Source organism: Rana temporaria, chromosome 6, assembly GCF_905171775.1.
Source record: "Rana temporaria chromosome 6, aRanTem1.1, whole genome shotgun sequence".
NCBI classification, from domain to species: domain Eukaryota; kingdom Metazoa; phylum Chordata; class Amphibia; order Anura; family Ranidae; genus Rana; species Rana temporaria.
Genome location: NC_053494.1, coordinates 56,852,304 through 56,875,462, shown reverse-complemented (window position 1 = coordinate 56,875,462; position 23,159 = coordinate 56,852,304). Strand labels below are relative to the sequence as shown.

Here is a 23,159-nt window from a genome sequence, read left to right as displayed (position 1 = left end):
ATAGATACCCAACATGTCACGCTTCAAAATTGCACACGCTCGTGAAATTGCGCCAAACTTCAGTACTTAAAAATCCCCATAGGCGACGCTTAATTTTTTTACTGGTTACATGCTTTGAGTTAGAGAGGAGATCTAGGGCTATAATTATTGCTCTCACGACACTCACATGTGTGGTTTGAACACCGTTTTCATATATGGGTGGGATTTACGTATGCGGTAGTTTCTGCGTGCAAGCACAAAGGGACAGGGGCACTTTAATACATTTTTTGTTAATTTTACTTCATTTTTTTAATTTTGACACTTTCATTTCTTTTTTTTAATTTGATCACTTTTATTTTAATTACAAGGAATGTAAACATCCCTTGTAATAGGAATATGACATGACAGGACCTCTTTACAGTGACATATGGGGTCAATAAGACCCCACATCTCACCAATAGGCTGGGACACCTAAAAAAAAAAAGAAAAAAAAAAAAGAAGAAGATCACCGATTTACAGCCGAGGTGGCGCCGTTTTTTTTAATGCAGAGGCCGGGTGTGACGTCATAAAATCGCGCCTGGCCTCCGACGATCATGGAGACTCTGGCGACCATCTGGTTCGCCGGAAATCTCTGATCAACATCCGGGGCCGGGGGACCATCAATATTAGCATACTGGAAATGTGCCTTTGACATCCACAACCAAAAACCCTTTCTCATTTTCAATAAATTAAAGCTAAAAAGCTCTAAGGAACACCAGCTGCATCTCCTACTATAAATCTTCACTTAGGCTGCTTTCACACTGAAAGCACCCGGGCATCGGTGGTAAACTATGCTATTTTTAGCGGCGCTTTACCATCGTTTTTGCTGCGCTTTTCGGCTGCTAGCGGGTGCTTTTAATGCCTGCTAGCGGCCGAAAAAGGGTTAAAATCGCTACAGCAGCGATTTTCTGGCGGTTCTGCGATGCTGCCCATTGATTTCATGGCTTTAGGAGCCATGTATTCACCGCTCCTAATGTGCTGCAAAGAAGCTGCTGGCAGGAATTTTTCTAATGCCCTGCCAGCGCACCGCTCCAGTGTGAAAGCCCTCAGGTTTTCACACTGGAGTGAATAGAGCAGCTCTTTCAGGGCGCTTTGCAGGCGCTATTTTTAGCTCTATAGCACTTGTGTGAAAGAGGTCTAAAGCAAACACATAAGAGGTGTTAAACCCCTTTGCACCTTTAAAAAATATATTTATAGCCTCCTTCGCTGCATGTTTGAGGATACATTTATCCACCCTTGGTGGTCATGCCCCTAGCTTTTCTCTTTTTGAAGTCATACTTTTATTTGATCAGTTACTAACTCCAACATCCAACCAGATCCAACTATGGATCTACTTCTACTCAAATCTGAGTCTCTGTGTTGAGACCTTCCCTACCAGAAAGATTTGAGGCAGTCTACATCCACAGAAGATCTTTGGTTAGTTCTCCAAGATGCTTGAAACAACCTACCTGCCAAGTTCTTTCAAAAACTGTGTGCAGGTGTACCTAGAAATTTGTTATGTTGTTTTATATATATAATGTTTGTGATGTGGTACCTAAAAAGTCCCATAATTTTGACATGTCATGGTTGCTTGCATATTCTATGCATATTCAATTTGGAATGTGATACCTTTAATATTGAGCCTTGTTTTTTAATAAAAAAAATAAATAAATTATAAAAAAATACTACATAAGCTAGGGACCTCCATCTAGGGCACCCCTGTACTCCCTGAACCCTTTTTCTTTTTTGTCCCCTCCCAATATCCCACCCTTCTTTTATTCTTATCTCTGAAATGTGTTTTTTTCACACATCTGTCCATGTTCTTTGATGTTCCTGTACACAATTTATAACACATGGTCCAAACTCAGTGAATACAGTAGGATGGATATCTGACATGTATAATAAATAAATGTGTTGAATGTTATTACCAAGCTGAGAGCAGCCTCACATGTACACTTATATTCTCCTATTTTTCATTTTCCAATAACACCAAGGGCCCTTCCACGCTGCTGAAGAAATTCATCAAGCACATACTGTATGCTCTTTTAGTGCATTTTGGTTACCTGACTCCAATCATGCACCTGTGAAACATGGACATGTGACTCAAAAAGTGCACCAAAAACGCCACCTTGGGGGGCGTGTCCAAGATGGCGACCGGACTGGACGCTTAGCAGAGGAGCTCCGCTGCCATACCCGCTAAACATCCTGTTTCCCTGCGGATTACCCTGATTTAGGCGACCTGGATCGTTAGCTGAGTGCCCCCTGGACTGGTATGCCCTATAAGCGGAAGAAAACCGCTTACCAGAAGCCGTCTCCACCCCGTGTTAATCCCGGCGGCGGGAAGGCCGCACTCCTCGTGGTGTCCAACATGGCGTCGCAGACCGAGGACGCAGACCCGGCGATCCAAGACCAGGACCACTTTGCTGCCCTGATGCAGGCCATCTCGACCTGCCAGTCCACACTGACCGAAAAAATTGACACCATGCAGCTGGAGATGGGCTTCATCCGGAAAGACATGGACAAGGTCAGGACCCGGCTGACAGAGGCTGAGCGCCGGGTGGGTGATGTAGAGGAAGTGCTGGGAGATCATGCCTCCTCTCTCCGCACCCTTACCACCAAGGTAAGAGCCCTGGAGCATCGTGCGGAAGACGCGGAGAACCGCAATAGGAGAAATAATCTCCGTGTTATCGGCCTCCCCGAGCGAGCGGAAGATCCGGATCCCACTGCCTTTACCGAGCGCCTTCTCCGCCAACTGCTCCCCCAAGCTGCCTTCTCCCCATACTTCGCCGTGGAACGGGCCCACAGGATGCCGGCGGTTCGCGGCCCCCCCGGAGCCCCCCCGCGTACATTCATCCTTCGTCTCCTGAACTTCAGGGACAGAGACGCGATACTGCGGGAAAGCAGGAAGATCGAGACGCTGCGCTTCGAGGGGACCCGCCTGATGATCTTCCCCGACTTCTCTGTGGAGACGCAGAAGCAGCGAAAGTCCTTCGACCATGTGAAGCAAGCCCTACGCCAGCGCGGCTTGAAATATAGCATGCTATTCCCCGCCCGTTTACGGGTCCAAGACGGAGAGACCCATCGCTTCTTCACGGTGCCGGATGAGGCGGCCGCGTGGCTGGAGACTCCCGCGCCACTGATCTCCTGGGGCCGAAACCGTTGTTTTGCTCTTCATTATTCCTATGCCAGCTTAGTCCCCTTACTTGGCTATCCCTGTTCCTGCCTTGTGCACACCCAGCACCCTGTATAGATGGACCCCCCCACCCCCCCTCCTCCTTTTCTGTTTCTGGACGGATGGGGCTGTAGCCTCTGTTCCTGTTGTTGGCTGTGGAGGGGGTGCTGCCTGGATGTCCCCCTCGATGTGGAATGCCCTACATACACTGGGACTGCTGACCGGGACTCACCTGTGAGTATGGGGGTACCTGGGGGGGTAGATGCTTAGGCACCTACTACACCCTGTGCCGGGGATCAGAGATATTTTCCTTTATCCACTTGAGGAACTAACTATGTTATGGCATGATTGTACAAGTTACTGAACCGCCACGCGGCTTGCTGCTATAAGAATGTGCCCCCAGTATCTTCTGGGTGATTAACTTCCCCCGCAGGGAAAACGATAATAATAACTGACTCTCCGATTTTTTATTTCTATACTTTCTGTTTTTTTTTATTTTTTTCACTTGCTTACTGAAGCGGGTGGCAGAAATGCTGGTCCGTTTGGCGAGCATACTCTGCTGGGCCTCCTAGGCGCCCTGTTGGTGCACTGCTTCCCAAAGGCTGATAGTCATGCATTGTTTGGGTTACAAAACGCGCCTAAGTTTTGGGGGTTGCGTGGGGAGGGGGGGAGGGAATTTTATTTTTCATTTTCGTTTTTTTTTCTGTTTTTGGTACAGCTGTGAATTGTTTAATGTTAAGTATGGTCAAATGCACTGCCTTTACATGCTACTGCTGATGGGTGTGGAGTGGCTGCTGGGGGGAGGGAATCTGTTCTTTTCGCTGGGCGGGGGTCCGGGTGACGACGGAGCAATGCCTATTTTCCCATGGTTGTCATGGCCCCCTTGAGAGTGTTGTCCTGGAATGTGCGCGGGTTAAATTCTAAATTTAAAAGATCCCTAGTGTTCTCCTTCTTGAAGAGATACCACCCACACATTTGCATACTGCAGGAGACCCACCTCACTGGGTCCAAGGTCCTAGCGCTTAAGAAACCCTGGGTGGGATCCTATTTTCACTCTACCCATTCTACCCATTCCCGTGGGGTGAGTGTTTTAATTCATAAGGCGCTCCCGTTTGTTCTTCTGGACCTCCGCCTGGACCCGGATGGGCAATATGTCATTATTCATGCTCTCTGTGATAGACTAGAAATAGTAATTGTTGGTCTGTATCTGCCCCCCACGACGGGTATGACAGTACTCCGTAGGGCACAGGCTGTTGTTGCCGACTTCCCCTCTGCAACTGTAGTCTGGGCAGGGGACTTTAACATGGCTCCCAACCCCAGCATTGACAGATTGAACCCCGACCAGACGACTGACTCGGCGCTCTCTCGGTGGGCGGAGATATATGGCTTGAGTGATGTGTGGAGGTGGAAATATCCATACGACAGATATTATACGTGTCACTCTGCAACTCATGCGACCATGTCTCGGATAGACTTGATCTATGCTACCGACCCCGTCTTGTCCAGGGTGGTGGCGGTGTCTCACTTGCCGCAGGGGATATCGGACCATGCACCGGTTATGTTGGACCTCTCCACTGACTCCGCTGCAATGCGGGGGCCTGTGGATACTATCCAGGTACTGGATCACTGACGACAGACTGGAACCTTTAATGCTTACGGAGCTTAGAGACTACTGGGTTCATAATGACCACTCAGCCCCCCCTGAGGTGACCTGGGATGCCTTTAAAGCCTACGCCAGGGGCAGGTATCAATTCAATATAGCCAAAGTACGGAAGGAAGCTAAATTGGAACTATCAGAGGCTGAGAGGCGGGCGGTGCGACTTGAAAATATGTACACAAACTCGCCTGACCAAGGCTCGCACGCTGACATGCTTACTGCCTACAGGGAGTTGGCACTCATCCGTGCTGCCTCATGCCGTCGTTTCCTCCTTGCTCAGACTCAGCGAATATTTGAGCAGGGGGAACGAGCGGGTAGATTACTGGCCTGGCTGGGGACTGAGAGATCGGGTAGCGTCATACACCCTGGATGAGCTAGACACATTCCTGCTCTCCCTAGACTTTCCCTCCCTGACCTCGACGGCCAGTCGGACGCTTGAAGCTCCCATTACGCTGCAGGAGGTCCAGGGAGCTATCAAGTCTCTACAGGCAGGTAAAACCCCTGGTCCCGATGGACTCCCCACAGAGTTCTACAAGTCTAACCTGGAGGTGACGGGCCCCCACTTCTACTCCACGCTCACCGCAGCACTGGAGCGCCTCAGCCTTCCGGCCTCCATGATGGAGGCGGTGATCGTTGTCATACCTAAACCTGGGAAGGACCCGGAACTGTGTTCATCCTATCGGCCTATATCTCTGCTCAATGTGGATGCCAAAATCCTGACCAAGATCCTGGCCAATCGGCTGAACACAGTGATCCTCACGCTGGTGCATGGCGACCAGACGGGATTCATGCCGGGGAAGGGCACGGATATAAATATCCGCAGGCTCCACACCAATATTGCAATTTTCCGCGAGCAGAATACTACCGGGGCTGTGGCCTCACTCGACGCAGAGAAGGCCTTTGACTCAGTTGAGTGGGCCTTCCTGTGGCGAGTGTTGACTAAGTTTGGGTTCGGTCCTAAATTCATTGCCTGGATCAAATTGCTGTATGGGTCACCCATGGCCAGGGTGCGCACGGGGGGCAACATCTCAGCTCCATTCCGTTTATGCAGGGGGACGAGGCAGGGCTGCCCACTGTCTCCGGGGCTCTTTGCCTTGGCCATCGAGCCCATGGCTATCATGCTTCGCTCGACGCACGAGGTGAGGGGCCTGGAGGTGGGACCACTGACCGAAAGGGTGTCGCTGTACGCGGATGACACCCTTTTATACCTTGGTGATGACTCTAAGTCCCTAGTGGCAGCCCTCAAAATTGTTGATAGGTTCGGCGGGTTCTCCGGGATTCGTGTTAATTGGGGCAAATCTAGTCTATTCCGCCTGTCCGACCTTGCCCCCCCCACAGCGGACCTGACGCCGCTGAGTAAGGTCTCCAAATTCCGCTATCTTGGAGTGGACATTGACAACAATCTAGGTCAATACTTACACGACAACCTATACCCGGTCCTACAGGCTCTAATTGCAAAATGCCAAGCCTGGAAGACACTACCCCTTACTCCGGTGGGGCGGGTGAACCTGTTAAAAATGGTGTTCCTCCCCAAGCTGCTCTACATATTCCGTAACACCCCGGTCCCTATCCCCGCCTCTTTCTTTACTAAATTGGATAGCGTAGTCTCCTCATTCATCTGGGGTGGGGGAGCTCCCAGAATAGCGCAACGCAAGCTTCAGCTACCTCTGTCCTCAGGGGGTCTGGCCCTGCCCTCCTTCAAAAAATACTACTGGGCGGCAGTGCTAGTAACAGTCCGGTGGTGGTTCCAGCAGACTAGGTCCAACCCAGCAGTAAACCTGGAGGCCGCAGTCATGGGCTCCTACTCAGCCCTCACCAACCTGGTCTATAGAGGACCCAGGGCCGCCCCACAGGTTACTCTCCCGATGCGCACCACGATTCAGGTTTGGGATAAGGTCACCGCAGCGGTCGCGAACCTTGACTCCATCTCGCCTCACGCCCCGTTATGGGGCAACCCAAGACTCTCACATTTCAGGTCCATCCCGGACCCTAGTGTCTGGGCCAGATATGGAATAGTGAAAATACAACATATTATGCCCGCGGGGGCGCTGCTCCCCTTTCCGGAGCTACGCGCAGCGTTTGAGCTCCCCTCATGGATGCTGTTCAGGTATTTACAATTGAAACATGCGGCGCAGGCACAGTTCTCGAGGACAACTACGGTTGAGCCACATAGGATAGAGAGGTTCCTTATATCCCGTGGAATTGATAGAATAGTGTCCTCCATCTACCTCCGACTTACATGCGACGACTCAAAGAGGGACTCTCCCCTCCACAGAGTCTGGAAGGCGGACATTCCCGACCTCTCGGAAGAGGATTGGGAGTCTGCGCTGGTCCAATATATACCGACAACCATATCTGCTAGAGACAGATTCATCCAATTGAAGTTCTTACACAGGGCCTACTACACCCCCCAGCGCCTTGCCAGGATATTCAGTACCCAGTCAGACCGATGCCCTAAATGTCAGAGAGAGACAGGAACGTTCTACCACGTTGTGTGGGACTGCCCGGTCGTGCGGGGATACTGGGAAGGGGTGGTGGAAAAAGTTAACGCTGCTACTGGCCTCCGAGTGCCGCTGGACTCCAAGATTCTCCTTCTTGGTATCACAGAGGGCGTGACACAGTCTACTCACGCCGGCTTGCTACTATTCTTTCTCTGCTTCTACGCTAGGAAAACACTGCTACGACAGTGGAAGCTGGCGAGCCCCCCAACGGTGGCTCAATGGCTTGCACTGGTGGACTCCGTTCTGCCTCTATACAAATTGACCTACATGGGCCGCAAGTGCCCCCAAAAATTTGACAAAGTTTGGGGGACATGGGTGGCAGCTAGGGCACTGCCTGTTTGAGAATGCTCCTGTATGCTCCGTGAATTCATAGTGCTTCTCCTTTAATCGTGTGGAGGAGGTGCACTCCCCCCCCCCCCAGGGGGTGGGGACATGACTCACCGTCCTGCAGCCTGACTAGCTGACCCTCACCCTATCCAGCGATCCAACCTAGACCCATTCAGATCTATCTCTGGTGTGTTGCCCTGTACCTGTTATGCTGATTGTATGTATGTGCTAATCCGTACAATGTCAAACCATGCTGTACCACAGTTTGCTGATTTACTTTTTGTTTTGTTTCTTTATTTTATTAATAAAACTTTTCTGTTAAAAAAAAAAAACGCCACCTTGATGCATTTTTATGTGTTTTCTATTAATTTCAGGTGTATTTTTGGTGCGCTTTTTAAACATGCACCAAAAATGTAGCATACAGGACTTTTAAAACGCACCATACCAGCAACTTAGTGGTGTGAAGAGTTCCAAAGGATTTAAAGGGATACATTGTTCATGCATTCACTTGAAATTAAATTAAAATAAATAATTCTAGTTTTACGTTTTAAATTTTAATAAGTAAATCTTTGTGAAAGACAAATTCTGCAGTGTAAATGGTTCTCAGTAGGGATCAACACCTTTACTAATGGCCAGCACTAGCTCCATTGGTGTGAACGGTTTGATTTTACCTATATTTCAGAAGAGTCTACTTCTATGATCTCCAAAAAACATTTGGAGAAAAGAACTTTAGGCATTTCTGAATGCAATGACGGGGATGCATGATTGAGAAATAGGAGGCATGAGATAAATCCCTAAATTAATCCAAATACTGTGACAACTAGTACTGCTAAAGTTATTTTCCAAAATTCAAGAAATTAGTAGGCTGTTTAAAATATTTTGTTAGTTTGAATGAACTGTCAAAAAAGGATCTGAATTGTTCAGTTATGGACAAACTGGAGAGGGGTTGGGATAAAACAATTGGGTTTATGCTAGCATATGTGGATGATGATGATGTTTTAATAGTACAATTTGCATAACAGCTCAAATGTTGTAGTGTTCATACAAAGTTTGGGAAAAATTTTATCACACAAACCTCAAATTCTAGAAGTGCCTTATTCAAGTTCTGATCCAGATCATTCAGTTTCTCCATGTTATTTCTCATTTCATCCAAAGTCATCGTCTCTTTTTTTCTAAAAGCCTCAATGTCAGCATTGTAGCCATTAAGTATTTTCTCAAAATCTGAACGTCTGAAAAACAAATAGTAATACGTGTTATTTCATAATTTTTTTTCAAAAGCAATTAGTTCTACAATTACCATTAAAGTTGAACTAAACTCACTCAATCAGTATTAACCATTTTAATCCTTAAAGGGGTTGTAAAGGTTCATTTTTTTTCCTAAATAGCTTCCTTTACCTTAGTGCAGTCCTCCTTCACTTACCTCATCCTTCGATTTTGCTTTTAAATGTCCTTATTTCTTCTGAGAAATCCTCACTTCCTGTTCTTCTGTCTGTAACTCCACACAGTAATGCAAGGCTTTCTCCCTGGTGCGGAGTGTCGTGCTCGCCCCCTACCTTGGAATACAGGAGAGAAAGGACGCTCTCTACGTTGCAGATAGAGAAAGGAGCGGTGTGTTAGTGGGCGTCCTGACACTCCTGTAGTCCAAGGGAGGGGGTGAGCATGACACTCCACACCAGGGAGAAAGCCTGGCATTACTGTGTGGAGTTACAGACAGAAGAACAGGAAGTGAGGATTTCTCAGAAGAAATAAGGACATTTAAAAGCAAAATCGAAGGATGAGGTAAGTGAAGGAGGACTGCACTAAAAGGTAAAGGAAGCTATTTAGGAAAGAAAATGTACCTTTACAACCCCTTTAAGTGCTCCTACCCTTAGTAAATAGATAGTGAAGTATATTATTTATATATTTTTTTAAACTTTTTACATTTCTTCAGTTGCTTCCTGATTTCTGGTCTAGGCCAAAATAATGTCATGCACCCCAGGCATTTTTTTCATCCAGTGGACGGGAGGAGGGGCTTTCTCAGCTAAGCACACCCATCTGCCTGCATGCCTGGCCTAATAGCAGATCAATTCCAGGAAGTAAATGCTACATGAATGATCTGCCTTTACTCAAGATGGCCATGGGCAGAAATGCTAGGGGGAGGGGGGTTTCCAAAGTGATTCTCAACAGAATAAAGCACAGAAAAATTGATGGATTAGTGAGTGTGTTTGAATAGTAGAAATTATATAAAAAGCGTTATCGGTTTGTGGTGTTCAGATACAGTTTAGTTCCATCCTAAGTGGGTCTTTTCAAGGGTGAAGGTTACAGATAAATCAATAAGGGCTTGTCAAGTTTGTCATTAGTCACCCTGAGTTGGAAGGGTTGATCCACAAAAGGCCAAATAAATTAATGGATCTATCATAATCAAGCGATTTATTATTTAAAAAAATGTTTGTGGAACACTCCAATATTACAAGTTGTACACTATGTGATCTACATTTACGTCAAATATTTTAGAATGTTTGACGTAAACATTCAGGGTGGAGAAACATTGGAGGGGGTTCAATATGAGGCAGTGGTTTCATGGAATGAAACCTGGTGGATATTTGAATTAAAAACCATAACTCCCCAAGTAATGAACATAGTGATAGAATTTTTTTTTTTGGAGGATTATTGACTCTTTAGGGGGCATAATAAATCATGGGAATGGGTCATCGCAGTATTAATAGCAACATGGGTTTTGAGGTTAAAATTCAATACAGGCCTTAAACACATACCTTTAAATAAGATAACACATTTGTAAGTAATGTATGTGTCAGGGATGAGCTTACCTGCTAGTGGCACTTGGGTTCACTGGGCCGATGGCTGCAGCTCCAGTGTCCACCAGCAGGTGTCTCCCAGAAGCCAGCAGGTTATGATCAGCCACCCCTGGCTCCAGCTGCCAGGTGGATATTTAAGGCTGCTCCTCCCTTCCCCTAGGGAGTCACTATCCTGTCTGATCGCCTCCTTGCTACAAGTTTGTGCCTGATACCTATCCTGAACCTTCCTGTGTCCTGATCCGTCCTTCACCCCTCTGCCTTGCTCCCTGCTCTTGTACCCAGTCACGTTGCCCTTCCTTGCATCCCTGTTACCTTTATTATAGATATTGCATATAGATAGTAATTAGGTTAATTTGTTAGTTTGTCTTTTTGGGGTTTGTTTTTGCAGTGTTCACTGGTTGCTGTGTATTTTTATTGGTTTGTGTGTTTCACTGTAAATAAATATCACTTTAATGATATATACTTGTTTGGTCTTAGTTCCCTTGTGTAGCTATGTGTCTGGTCTCCGTACCTGCTGATTCCTGACAGTATGGCTGGCACTAGGTGAGGAGTATGGTGAAAACTAGGGATGAGCTTTATGTTCGGGTCGAACATTGGCTGTTTGCCCGTTCGCCAAACAGCGAACAATTTGGGGTGTTCGCGGCAAATTCGAAAAGCCGCGGAACACCCTTTAAAAGTCTATGGGAGAAATCTAAAGTGGAAAAACTGCAGTTTTTAAAATATTTTTTGCATTTATACAGGTTCCCTGGGACAGGACCCAGGTCCCCAAACACTTTTTATGACAATAACTTGCATATTAGCCGTTAAAATTAGCACTTTTGTTTGCGTGTTTGAATAAATTTTTTGCATGTTCTGCTGCAAACCGAACTGGGGTGTTCGGCTCATCCCTATTGAAATACAATGACAGTCTAGTAGGCTTGCTTTGCTGTAACTGGCATACCAGTACAATACTTCGAGTGCCTGCAGGAAAATCTCAACATTGCAGTGATTGAAGAGGTTCTGCTCCCAAAAATAACAGGTAACATGTTTGATGTGTAATAGCTAGTGGAAAAAGAAAAAGAATGATGTTCCATTGAACGAAACATGTCGGAAAGGACTACTGATGCCACTGTTACTGCCATTTTTTATTCCAAAGCGCTCTTTTATCATCACAAATTTTTGTTCATTGATTCCTTGGAGTTTGTATCTGTGGAGGTAACCTGTAATACCGTTAAAAGCTTAATTGACTCAGTGGGTGTATATCCATCTGGGTTCAACCCTTCTGGTAAGCCTTATAAGCATATGGTGGTGGATCTTCTATCAATATCTCTTCACATCTAGTCATGTTTAAGTCTGCATATATTATTTCACTTTTTGGAACACAGTTATCACTATTTTCAAGGACAATTTTATGTAGTGAACATTATTGCTTTTGTTCGCTTCCTATTTCTTAAGTATATTACAGATTACTACTGTCTTATATTATGGTTTATTCATTTTTTGTAAGATTCATTTATGTGGATATATGTGTCACCTATGCATTCTCAGTATTTATCTGAGATCACTTAAATTAGCGCTGCACTTTTTTATTTTTTATAATAGCTAGTGGAATGAATTTGCAGTTTTTCACCAGGCTCTACCTCATGCTGAATCTCTAACCTTGGCTTTCTAAACTAATGGTTTAAGGCGGAGATTACTGTTACTGAGATTGTTGACGCTAAAAAAAAGGCTTTGTACCATAAGTCTGTTAGGAAATTTTAATAAATATAATATATTTTATTTATTAGATATTATATCCTTATAATATTCAATATTCTTTTGTAATATTTGGACAGGAGTACGTATTGCTGTGCACAATAAACAGAATAAAAAGTAATCCATAACCTGCACAACAAAGGAAAATAAAATGTAAAGGTCTGTGTGAGCAACAGTATTTTAAAGCATACAAAGAAACCGATATACGGTATCTCACAAAAGTGAGTACAACCCTCACAATTTTTGTAAATATTTTATTATATCTTATCATGTGTCAACATGGAAGAAATTACACTTTGCTACAATGTAAAGTAGTGAGTGTACAGCTTGTATAACAGTGTAAAGTTGCTGTTCTCTCAAAATAACTCAACACACAGCCATTAATGTCTAAAGTACACATGTGCTTGCAGACTGCACAAATGTGAATGAGGCCCAAAATACTGGTCCAGGAATGACATGTAAATCTCAGTGTGTAAAAATCATTGTACTAGCAAAGCTTTCAACTGTCATGAATGGGTTAAGTTCAGCTGTGAATACTAGTGATCTGTGATTGGCTACAGCTAATCACATAGTACAGGGTACTGTGATTTGTCCAGGCGCCATGTGGTAGCTGTGGCCCAATCACAGCTCACTAACAAAGGAAGCAAAGCTGTTATGAATCATATTGATTCATAAAAGCTTTGTTGATATTGTAAATCATGTGATCGCAATGCAATCACATGATCACTGGGCCCGAGTATCTAGATCTGCTTTCTGCTGTGACTGGTCACTGGGGGAGGGGGTGCCACATGCCCCAGCGGACACGCAGAGCCCCTTGCATCTGTGCAGGCAAAATTATGTACGGGTATATCGCTTTGCCTGTACGTACCGCCTGCCTGCAGTAAATGTACTGTGAGCGGTTGGCAAGTGGATAATGACAATTATACATAAAAACAACATTAGTCCCTATAGATAAGATTATCAACATGCTGATCTCTATTATGTTTAAATAGAAATTAATAAAAAGACAAAATATTTTTTTCAAAGTATATATTAACCCATGAACAAAAATGCAATATGTTTACGTTTTTCTAAGTAGACTTTCTGTTGTTCCTGTCAGAAACCTATTTTTTCTAGCAACCTTCTGTGCACTGAATTGATATTTCAACCAATGTCAGTAGCTTTCCAAGGTATATTCTGTAAACTACAAAACAATACCCCTCTATGTATTGGAGAAGATGAGAGGTGTTGTAGTCAATTCAGGACTGCAGCCTAGGGTGACAACTCTGCTCCACAATATATACAGTGTGGATAGTGAGATTTGTCACCCTAATTTTAGCCTCATACACACGGTCGGCCTTCAAACAAACTTTTCCGTGGATTGTTGTTTGAAGGGCGTTGGCCGTGAACTTGGTATGCATACATACGGCAGGACTTTTTCAACAAACTTTCCCAAAATCACGTGTTTTTCAGCTCTTTTTTGCTCTTTACTGCCACCCTTTGATCAACTTCTGCTATTGTTGCTTGATTTAAAAAAAAATTCTGAGCATGTGTGCTTGTACTTTGGACTAAAGTCCGATAGACTTCTGTAAACACAATAGGACTTTGCACCGTAGGACTTTTGTTGCCGAAAAGTTTGTCCGTTTGCAGAGCGAACTTTTGTCCGATGAAAACCGAAAAAGTTTGTCCGATGGATCATGCACACGGTCGGATTTTTTAGAAAGCCTGCTCATTTTGAAGTTTGTTGTCAAAAAGTCTGACCGTGTGTATGGGCCTTAAAACAGTAAACAATGTTACTAGCTGGATCATCAGGTGAAAATTAATGTAAAAAAATCATAAAAAATGTAAAACTAATGCAGCCATCACATTTTGAGAGTGCGGTTTCCAAAGCAAGCAAAAACCTTTCTTGTATTAAAAGAGGTATGAACTGCTTTACCGTATTTTTTGCCTTCCTCTGGAACAACTGAGTATAGGATAGTGTATATAGAGGTTTTCGATTTATGTGTGTTTTTCTTTTACTTTGTTGGTTGAACTGGATAGACTTTTTTCAACCAGATTAACTATGTGACTGTGTAAATGTAAGCTGATAAGTATTACAGTTTTCTTCTTGGGTTTTGATAAGCTTTAAGTGCAAAGGTACCTGTAAAATCATCAAATGCAATGCATGTATTGTTGTTTATTGCTGGATTTTGCATTACCCACGATATATTAGCATTTAATCACCTTTTCCGCAGCTCATCTTCAGCATGGTCTCTTTTGGCCATTAAACGGTTGTTATTGACTTCAAACACGGTTTCTATTTGTTCCGGCCAATGAAACACGGCACTGTTTAGTTTTAAATCATCATCTGCAATCGGATGCAAATTAAAAAAGGTTATTGCAGTGAGTAGAAATACAGCAATGATAAAATAAACCTTTTTTCAGGCCAAATTAACAAGGGACATTATAGCCATAACACATGCAGGCACAAATAGATCATTTATATTTTAAAATAATATGGTTTATCACAAATAAGTAACATGTAAGTATTTAGTCTATAAGCACTAGAGAAAATAAGGGCACTGTCTATAGCACTTTCTATAGCAACTTATCAGCAGCAAATACAACATAAAATACAAATGTTCAATTAATATACATATTATAAGTTTCGAAGTACTTGTTTTTATGACCAAGGGGACAGAAAGTAATTTTTTCTGGTGGGTGGCAAAGGGATGGGAAACCGTCATACCACACTACGCTGTGTATAAAGACCTCTGTTTATGATGAAACGTGTCGGGAAGTGCCTCCCCCATTTGTTTGTTTGTTTTGTTTGGTAAAGTATATATTCTTTTTCTGTTTGCTATGCACACTAGCTATGATTAAGCATTGTATGACAGTGTGAAACGCGTCAGTTTTTTCCAAATTTTTCCTGTGACATGTTATTTTTGTGACCAGTTTTATTAAAAAAAGGAACCTTTTTTGGAGTGCGGCTGTCCTAGTCTTCGGCCCCATACACACAATAGAATTTATCCGCGAATACGGTCCAGCGGACCGTTTCCGCGGATAAATCCTCTCGAGGATTTCCGCGGATTTCTATGCGATGGCGTGTACACACCATCGCATTGAAATCCGCGCCTAAATCCTCTGGCGATGACGTGTCGCGCCGTCGCCGCGATTATGACGCGGCGACGTGCGCGACGCTGTCATATAAGGAATTCCACGCATGCGTCGAATCATTACGACGCATGCGGGGGATCCCTTCGGACGGATGGATCCGGTGAGTCTATACAGACCAGCGGATCCATCCGTTGGGATGGATTCCAGCAGATGGATATGTTCTGCATGTCAGCGAATATTCGATCTGCTGGAATCCATCCCAGGGGAGATATATCCGCAGAAAAAGATCCGCTGGCGTGTACACACCATAGGATCTATCCGCTGAAACCCATTTGCTGGGATTTATCTGCGGATGGATTCTATGGTGTGTACGGGGCCTTCCTCTTCAGTTTGCATGCCTCCCCCATAACATCATCGTATACAGGAAGTAAACCAGAACTTGATGCAAATATTGCTGGTTTGAATACACTTACAGTATCTCACAAAAGTGAGTACACCACTCACATTTTTGTAAATATTTTATTATATTGTTTCATGTGACAACACCAAATAAATCACACTTTGCTACAATGTAAAGTAGTGGGTGTACAGGTTGTATAATAGTGTACATTTGCTGTCCCCTCAAAATAACTCAACACGGCCATTAATGTCTAAACCACAGGCCACCAAAGTGAGTACACCCCTAAGTGAAAATGTCCAAATTGGGCCCAATTAGCCATTTTCCCTCCCCGGTGTCATGTGACTTGTTAGTGTTACAAGGTCTCAGGTGTGGATGGGGGAACAGGTGTGTTAAATTTAGTGTTATTGCTCTCACTCACTCATGCTGGTTACTGGAAGTTCAACATGTCACCTCATGGCAAAGAACTCTCTGAGGATCTGAAAAAAATTATTGTTTATCTACATAAAGATGGCCTAGGCTAAAAGAAGATTGCCAAGACCCTGAAATTGAGCTGCAGCATGGTGGCCAAGACCATACAGTGGTTTAACAGGACAGGTTTCACTAAGAACAGGTCTCGCCATGGTCGACCAAAGAAGTTGAGTGTACATGCTCAGCGTCATATCCAGAGGTTGTCTTTGGGAAAAAGACGTACGAGTGCTGCCAGCATTTCTGCAAAGGTTGAAGGGGTGGGGGGGGGTCAGCCTGTCAGAGCTCGGATCATACGCTGCACACTGCATCAAATTGGTCTGAATGGCTGTTGTACCAGAAGGAAACCTCTTCTAAAGATGATGCACAAGAAAGCCCGCAAACAGTTTGCTGAAGTCAAGCAGACTAAGGACATGGATTACTGGAACCATATCCTGTGGTCTGATGAGATCAAGATAAACTTATTTGGTTCAGATGGTGTCAAGCATGTGTGGTGGCAACCAGGTGAGGAGTACAAAGACAAGTGTGTCTTGTCTACAATCAAGCATGGTGGTGGGAGTGTCATGGTCTGGGGCTGCATGAGTGCTGCCGGCACTGGGGAGCTACAGTTCATTGTGGGAATCATGAAGCAGAGCATGATCCCCTCCCTTCAGAGACTGGGCCACAGGGCAGTATTCCAACATGATAAAGACCCCAAACACACCTCCAAGACGACCACTGACTTGCTAAAGAAGCTGAGGGTAAAGGTGATGGACTGGCTGAGCATGTCTCCAGACCTAAACCCTATTGAGCATTTGTGGCACATCCTCAAACAGGAGGTGGAGGAGCGCAAGGTCTCTAATATCCACCATTCGCTTGATGTCATCATGGATGCGTGGAAGAGGACTCCAGTTGCAACCTGTGAAGGCAGTGCTGGAAAATAATGATGGCCACAGAAAATATTGCCATTTTGTACATTTTCACTTAGGGGTGTACTTACTTTTGTTGCCAGCGGTTTAGACATTATTGGCTGTATGTTGAGTTATTTTGAGGGGACAGAAAATGTACACTGTTATACAAGCTGTACACTCACTACTTTACATTGTAGCAAATTGTAATTTCTTCAGTGTTGCCACATAAGGTATAATAAAAAATTTACAAAAATGCGAGGTGTGCATACCTGTTTATATTTTGTAGGTGCGGTTTTTATGCTCAATAAAAGGTGTTTTATGCAGTATTTTTTTGTACATTGTTTTCTTAAAATAATTTTTTATTTCATGTGATTCTATATTACTTTATGAAATAGTGCAAAACATAATATTATATTGGAAGTTATTAGAGAGGATATCCTATTTTGTGTTTGCTGCTCACTTTTTAATTTGTGCACAGACTTGCACTGTTTGCATTTTTACATTTTTCTAACAACCAGAGAGTTTGTGTAAAAAGAGCATGTAAAGCCAAGTCATAGGAAATTGTTAAGACCCCTGTCAGGTTTTCTTTTCTGGAAAATAGAAACTAATATAATCAACTCTCCTATTTATTGTTCTTGTAAATTATACATCAGCTAAACTGTACTAGGAACACTTTAAAGTACCACAAGTTCTAACATAGCTGGTATTATACTGCTAGAAAAATGTCCTCAGCCGGGACACTCTAAAAAAAAACAAAAAAACAGCATATGACCAGTCTGCCTAATTTTCCAGTTTCCCTCAACTTTTTCAAGCATCTCAAGGACAATTTTATAAGGCAAAACATCAAATTATAAATGCTTAAGAGAAAATAAATTCCATTCAGTTCACAGCAAAGATTCCACTCTTTTTATGCGTCATACTTTGGTCAGACATGTTCATTGTTTTGTACAAATTTTGAGATAATGGATGACTGCAAAACTAAAAATGTTCAGTAACATACAGCTTACTGCCAAATGTTTTTGACTTTTAATAGCACATTTAACTATAACTTTCTGCACTATAATGGTTATAACTAAATTGACTATAGGGCATCATCCAAGTCCTGGGTAAACTGGTCAAGATTTCAGGCGTTTAGGTAGGTTAGGTGGGTACCATCTGGTCCAGTACCCCGTGTCGGGAGGCGTCTGAGGCCGCTCTGATACAAAATGAGTGCCCGGAAAATTAGCGGGGGTTGAGGCCTAAGTTAGCCAGGAGGATATGAGCATGTCCAATGAACTGGCTAGCACTCAGGAGGCTAGTAGGGATAGACACTAAGGGCCAGATCCACAGCCAGCGGGTGTAACTTAAATATTCGGATTTAAGTTACACCGCCGGAAAATTTCTACCTAAGTGCCCGATCCACAAAGCAGTTACCTAGAAATTTTCTGCGGTGTAACTTAAATCCGGCCGGCGCAAGGCGTGCCCAATCTAATGGGGCGAGTCCCATTTAAATTAGGCGCGCTCCCGCGCCGGACGTACTGCGCATGCTCCCGACGCGATTTTCCCGACATGCATTGCGCGAAATTACGTTACGCCGAGTTTTGTGAATCGCGCCAGGTAAAAAAAGTTGCGTCGGGAAAAAAGAGATGCGGCGGGAAAAAATTTTTTTTTTTAAATTTGACAGCGTCGCGGGAAAGAAGGGTCTACTTTTACATGGTGTACTAACTTTACACTTTGTAAAAGCAGCCCTAATTTTGCGACGGCAAACTAATACTTACGGAGAAAAAACGAAGCGTAAAAGCTTTGTGGATCTCCGTAAGTGCTAATTTGCATACCCAACGCTGGATTTCGACGAGAAATGCCCCCAGCGGCGGCTGCGGTACTGCATCCTAAGATCCGACAGTGTAAGTCCCTTACACATGTTGGATCTTCTGCCTATCTATGAGAAACTGATTCTGTGGATCAGTTCCATAGATAGAAACAGCCGGCGTATCCCTTTTGTGGATCAGGCCCTAACAGGCTAGAGCTAAACTGACTAGGCAGGTGTTACAACAACTGGTCAAGGACTGCTACTAGGCACCAATCATTGTGGGTCTGGAAGAACTTGGTGTCAACCCCGGTGTCGGACTGTTGGTTCTTTGATATGGATAGGTATAGAACGAAATGGTCTTGGAGGTGGGTCAGGTGGCACCTGCATAGAACCTGGCACTGTAGGTAAACTCGCTTGGCCATGGAAGACCGTAGATGGCCGCTTGGATGACCAGGCTGGGCAGTAACCCAAAGGGGACCGTGATAGGATGGCCAACATGTCTTAGAATGTGGCACTTGATATGGGCAAGCACTTGCTACTGGCTATTGGCTGATGTTTCTGGATGGCACGTAGGCTGCAAATAAGGAAGGCTTTCCAGGGTCCTGTAAGGAGAGAAAATGCTGGATGTCAGCTAAATACAGCCTGATAGCGTTGCGGGATAAAGTCAGCTGCATGTGGCAGTATGACACGAAGGCCAGGATGTACTTGATGTCCTCTGTCCCCAACCCGGAGCATGTGGCTATAAACCTGCGATAGGTGTTCCAGGCAAGGTGGTGGGATTTCAGTGTGTTGTGAGACAGTAACCGGTTTATGAGTAGGGTTGCGTTGTGAAGGTGGTCCTTCAGCCCATTGTCAGCTGTGACCAAGGTGGGATAGGTGAAGAAGTTGGGTCAACTCCGGTTTCTGTAGGAAAACAATGGGAAATTAAAGTGGGACAGTGCGTCCGCTGCGAGATTGCACTTGACATTAATGTAGATATAGAGCACATTGAATTTGTAGTGAAGACTTCCTATGCATCAGCCTGCATAGGAAGTACATTATGGCCAGGGACTTGGACCTTCCTTGCTGGTAATTTCAGCTGTGGCCAGGTTGTCTGTGGAGAAGACCACAGCCTGCCCTTCCCAGGTGTGGCCCCAGACCTGAGCTGCTGCAATGATGGGGTAGAGCTCGAATAAAAAGGACATCTGGCTAAACCTGGAGACCAAGATGATCTCTTGTGGCCATGGGCCTGCGAATGAATGAGGGCCAAAAATTGCAGCAAAGACTGTGAAGGCTGCTGCGTTTGTTACTACGTGAGGTATTGAGACTGGCGCCACTGGGATGAACACAGACACGCCGTTTTGATTTTTTGAGGCACTCGTTCCACACTGCCAGATCCTCAGTAGCTGCTTGGTCTAGCCTGGGGACCTGTGCCTGAGAAAGGAAAACCAGGAGGCGTTAAATGAAGGAATGCCATTTTTGTCCCGTCTAGCTTAGATATTGCCCTGTTAGAACTGTCAGATCCCTCCCTTAAAACCCGCAGGCTGGCAAACCAGTAAAAGAGATCCCCGAATCCCTGTCACTACCTGTGTCGGGCGCGGATGAAGAGGCTGGAGCGACTGATCACTGCGGCGGCGGGCCCGACGCGGAGTAACTTGCAGCTCTCCGGAAGATAGCAGGTACACCTGGAATACCCCTGTCTGTCTCTCCCCCTTCCCTTCTCCCCCCCCCCTTTCTTTTCTTTTTTTCTCTCTTTCTATGTTCTATTCTTTGCCCCCTCTTTATTCCTAAGCTCTTACTTCTATGTACGATTAAGGGCTTACATGCACTGTTACTAACTGCACTTCCAACCAATGGGCTATTCAAGGGTCCGAGAGTAAGGCCAGTTATATAGAATTCTGGCGCAATGAGGCTGTCCCCCACTGTTAGAGGGACACTGTTTGCCTCGCGTCGGGACCCAGTCCCTCATGCGGGGTGCCTGTGGCGGGCGAGCGGTGGCGGGGGGTGGAATGATGGAGGCCGTTGAGCCCCCCCCCTGCTGAGCTCGTGGGTCGGGGCCCCTGGTGACGTGACGACCCACACAGACGACAGCTGGGTTCATTTTGGTGACCAGGGTTGTTCGCAAGACCCATATTGACCTTGCTCTCTACAATTGGCTGATATAACAGCCTGCCCTGGTATTATATACCAGACGATAGCCCCCTTTTTCTTTTCTTTTTATTGGTTGACATTATACCACGGGCCACCCGCCTGGGGCCCATTATGTTGCACTGTTTGTCTATGTCTTGTTAGTTCAATGACCCCCCTTGGGGCTTTGAAGCTTAAGAGACCCTGCGTGGTCGCCATGTCTGATTTTTTACAGTTTACCGTTGAACAAATGTATTCTTTATGTTGAAGAAAATAATAAACTTGATTATATAAAAAAATATTTGAAAAAAAAAAAAAAATGAAGGAATGCCCCTGAGGGACAACCCTCATCGCAAAATTATTTGGTCTCATCTGACCAGACAATATTCTCCCAGTATTTCACAGGCTTGTCTAAATGTTGTGCAGTAAACTTTAAGCGAGCTTCAACATGCTTTTTCTTCAGCAATCGAGTCTTGCGTGGTGAGCGTGCATACAAGCCATTGCAGTTAAGTGCATTACTGATTATTTTCTTTGAAACAATTGTACCTGCATATTCCAGCTCTTTCTGAAGCTTTCCACAAGTTTTCCTTGGCTCTTGGACAACTCTTTTGATAATTCTTTTAATTCCTCTGTCAGAAATCTTGCGAGGAGCTTCTGATCATATGGTGAAATTATGTTCTTTGCACTTCTGGATTATGGCCCTAACAGTGCTCATCTCATCAATGTCTTTATGGACCTTGCTTTGTGCAATGGTGCATAGTCATGTTGGAACAGGAAGGGGCCATCCCCAAACTGTTCTCACAAAGTTGGGAGCATGAAATTGTTCAAAATGTCTTGTTATGCTGATGCCTTAAGAGTTTCCTCTCCACCCCATCACCACCAAATAATTTGGACCAGTGCACAAAGCAAGGTTCATAAAGACATGGATGAGCGAGTTTGGGGTGGAGGAACTTGACTTGTCCGGATAGAATCCTGACATCAACCCGACAGAACATCTTTGGAATGATTAAGAGCAGAGAATGCAAGCCAGGCCTTCTCATCTATAATTTTATATATATATAATTTTATATATATATATATATATATATATATATATATATATATATATATATACATACATACACACACACACACACACACACACACACACACACACACACACAGAGTATATGTGTCTTAGCAGTAGTTCAGCTGTTTTAAAGCTGTTTGTCTTCTATTTCATGTGGCGCTAAATCTCATGTACATCCTTCTAGTTGAAATGTAATTTTTAGTTAGAGTGTATTTGAATTTGTAATTCAATTTGTAGGTATGACAGTTTCTACAATTAAACCAGTTTCTGTTAAAGTTTGCAAGGCCATTCAGGCCACCGGATTTTGGTGTACAGCCAATTACCGTGTAAATACTGTTCTTTTGCAATTTTTTTCCTTGCTTTGTCAACTGATATACAATGCCTTAAAAAAGTATTCACACCCCTAAAATGTTCCACATTTTGTCATGTTACAGCTAAAAACGTAAATGTTTTATTGGGATTTTATGTGATAGACCAACACAAAGTGGCACATAATAATTGTTTTGACGGGAGTCACTTTGGGCGGGGGGACCCATGGAACCCGGAATACCTTGGGGAGGTTGGGAAACCCTTGTTTTAGCTCCCCATGCACCTCCTATGTCTAAGTTACCCAGGGTCTATTAGAGGCACAAGGTGACCAAGAACAACTAATCTGATCTGTACTGATCAGACTCACTGTACAACCACACTGGAATGTTGTGTATATATTTTCTTTCACTCATGGTTAGTGTTTGGCTTAAGCCATTTATTATCAATCAACCCTGTTTACTCTTTTTAAATCATAATGACAACAGAAACTACCCAAATTACCCTGATCAAAAGTTTACAAATCCCAATTCTTAATACAGTGTATTGCCCCCTTTAACATCAATGACAGCTTGAAGTTTTTTGTGCCTTCAGTTCCTGTAAATTCTTGGGCTGTCTTGCATGAACTGCACGTTTTGAGATCTCCCCAGTAGGGATGAGCCAAACACCCCCCGCCGAAATGCAATTTGGGGTGTTTGTGGCAAATTCGAAAAAACACCCTTTAAAAGTGTACGGCGCAATGATATTAAGGTCAGGAAACTAAGAAGGCTACTCCAGAATCTTCACTTTATTCTGCTGTAGCCAATGACAGGCTGACTTGGCCTTGTGTTTTGGATTATTGTCATGTTGAAATGTCCAAGTATGTCCCATGTGCAG

The 23,159-nt window shown here is 44.3% G+C and overlaps 1 protein-coding gene across 1 annotated transcript in view; it reads right to left on the bottom strand.

Annotated features, from left to right (window-relative positions):
• Window positions 1-23,159, bottom strand: part of DNAH3 (dynein axonemal heavy chain 3) — a 483,492-nt gene that overhangs the window by 317,679 nt on the left and 142,654 nt on the right. The window contains exons 15-16 of the mRNA XM_040356847.1: window positions 14,386-14,509; window positions 8,730-8,883 (exon numbers count right to left, since the gene is read on the bottom strand). Coding sequence (XP_040212781.1) covers window positions 8,730-8,883; window positions 14,386-14,509 — 278 coding nt within the window. The remainder of the gene's footprint in view (window positions 1-8,729; window positions 8,884-14,385; window positions 14,510-23,159) is intronic.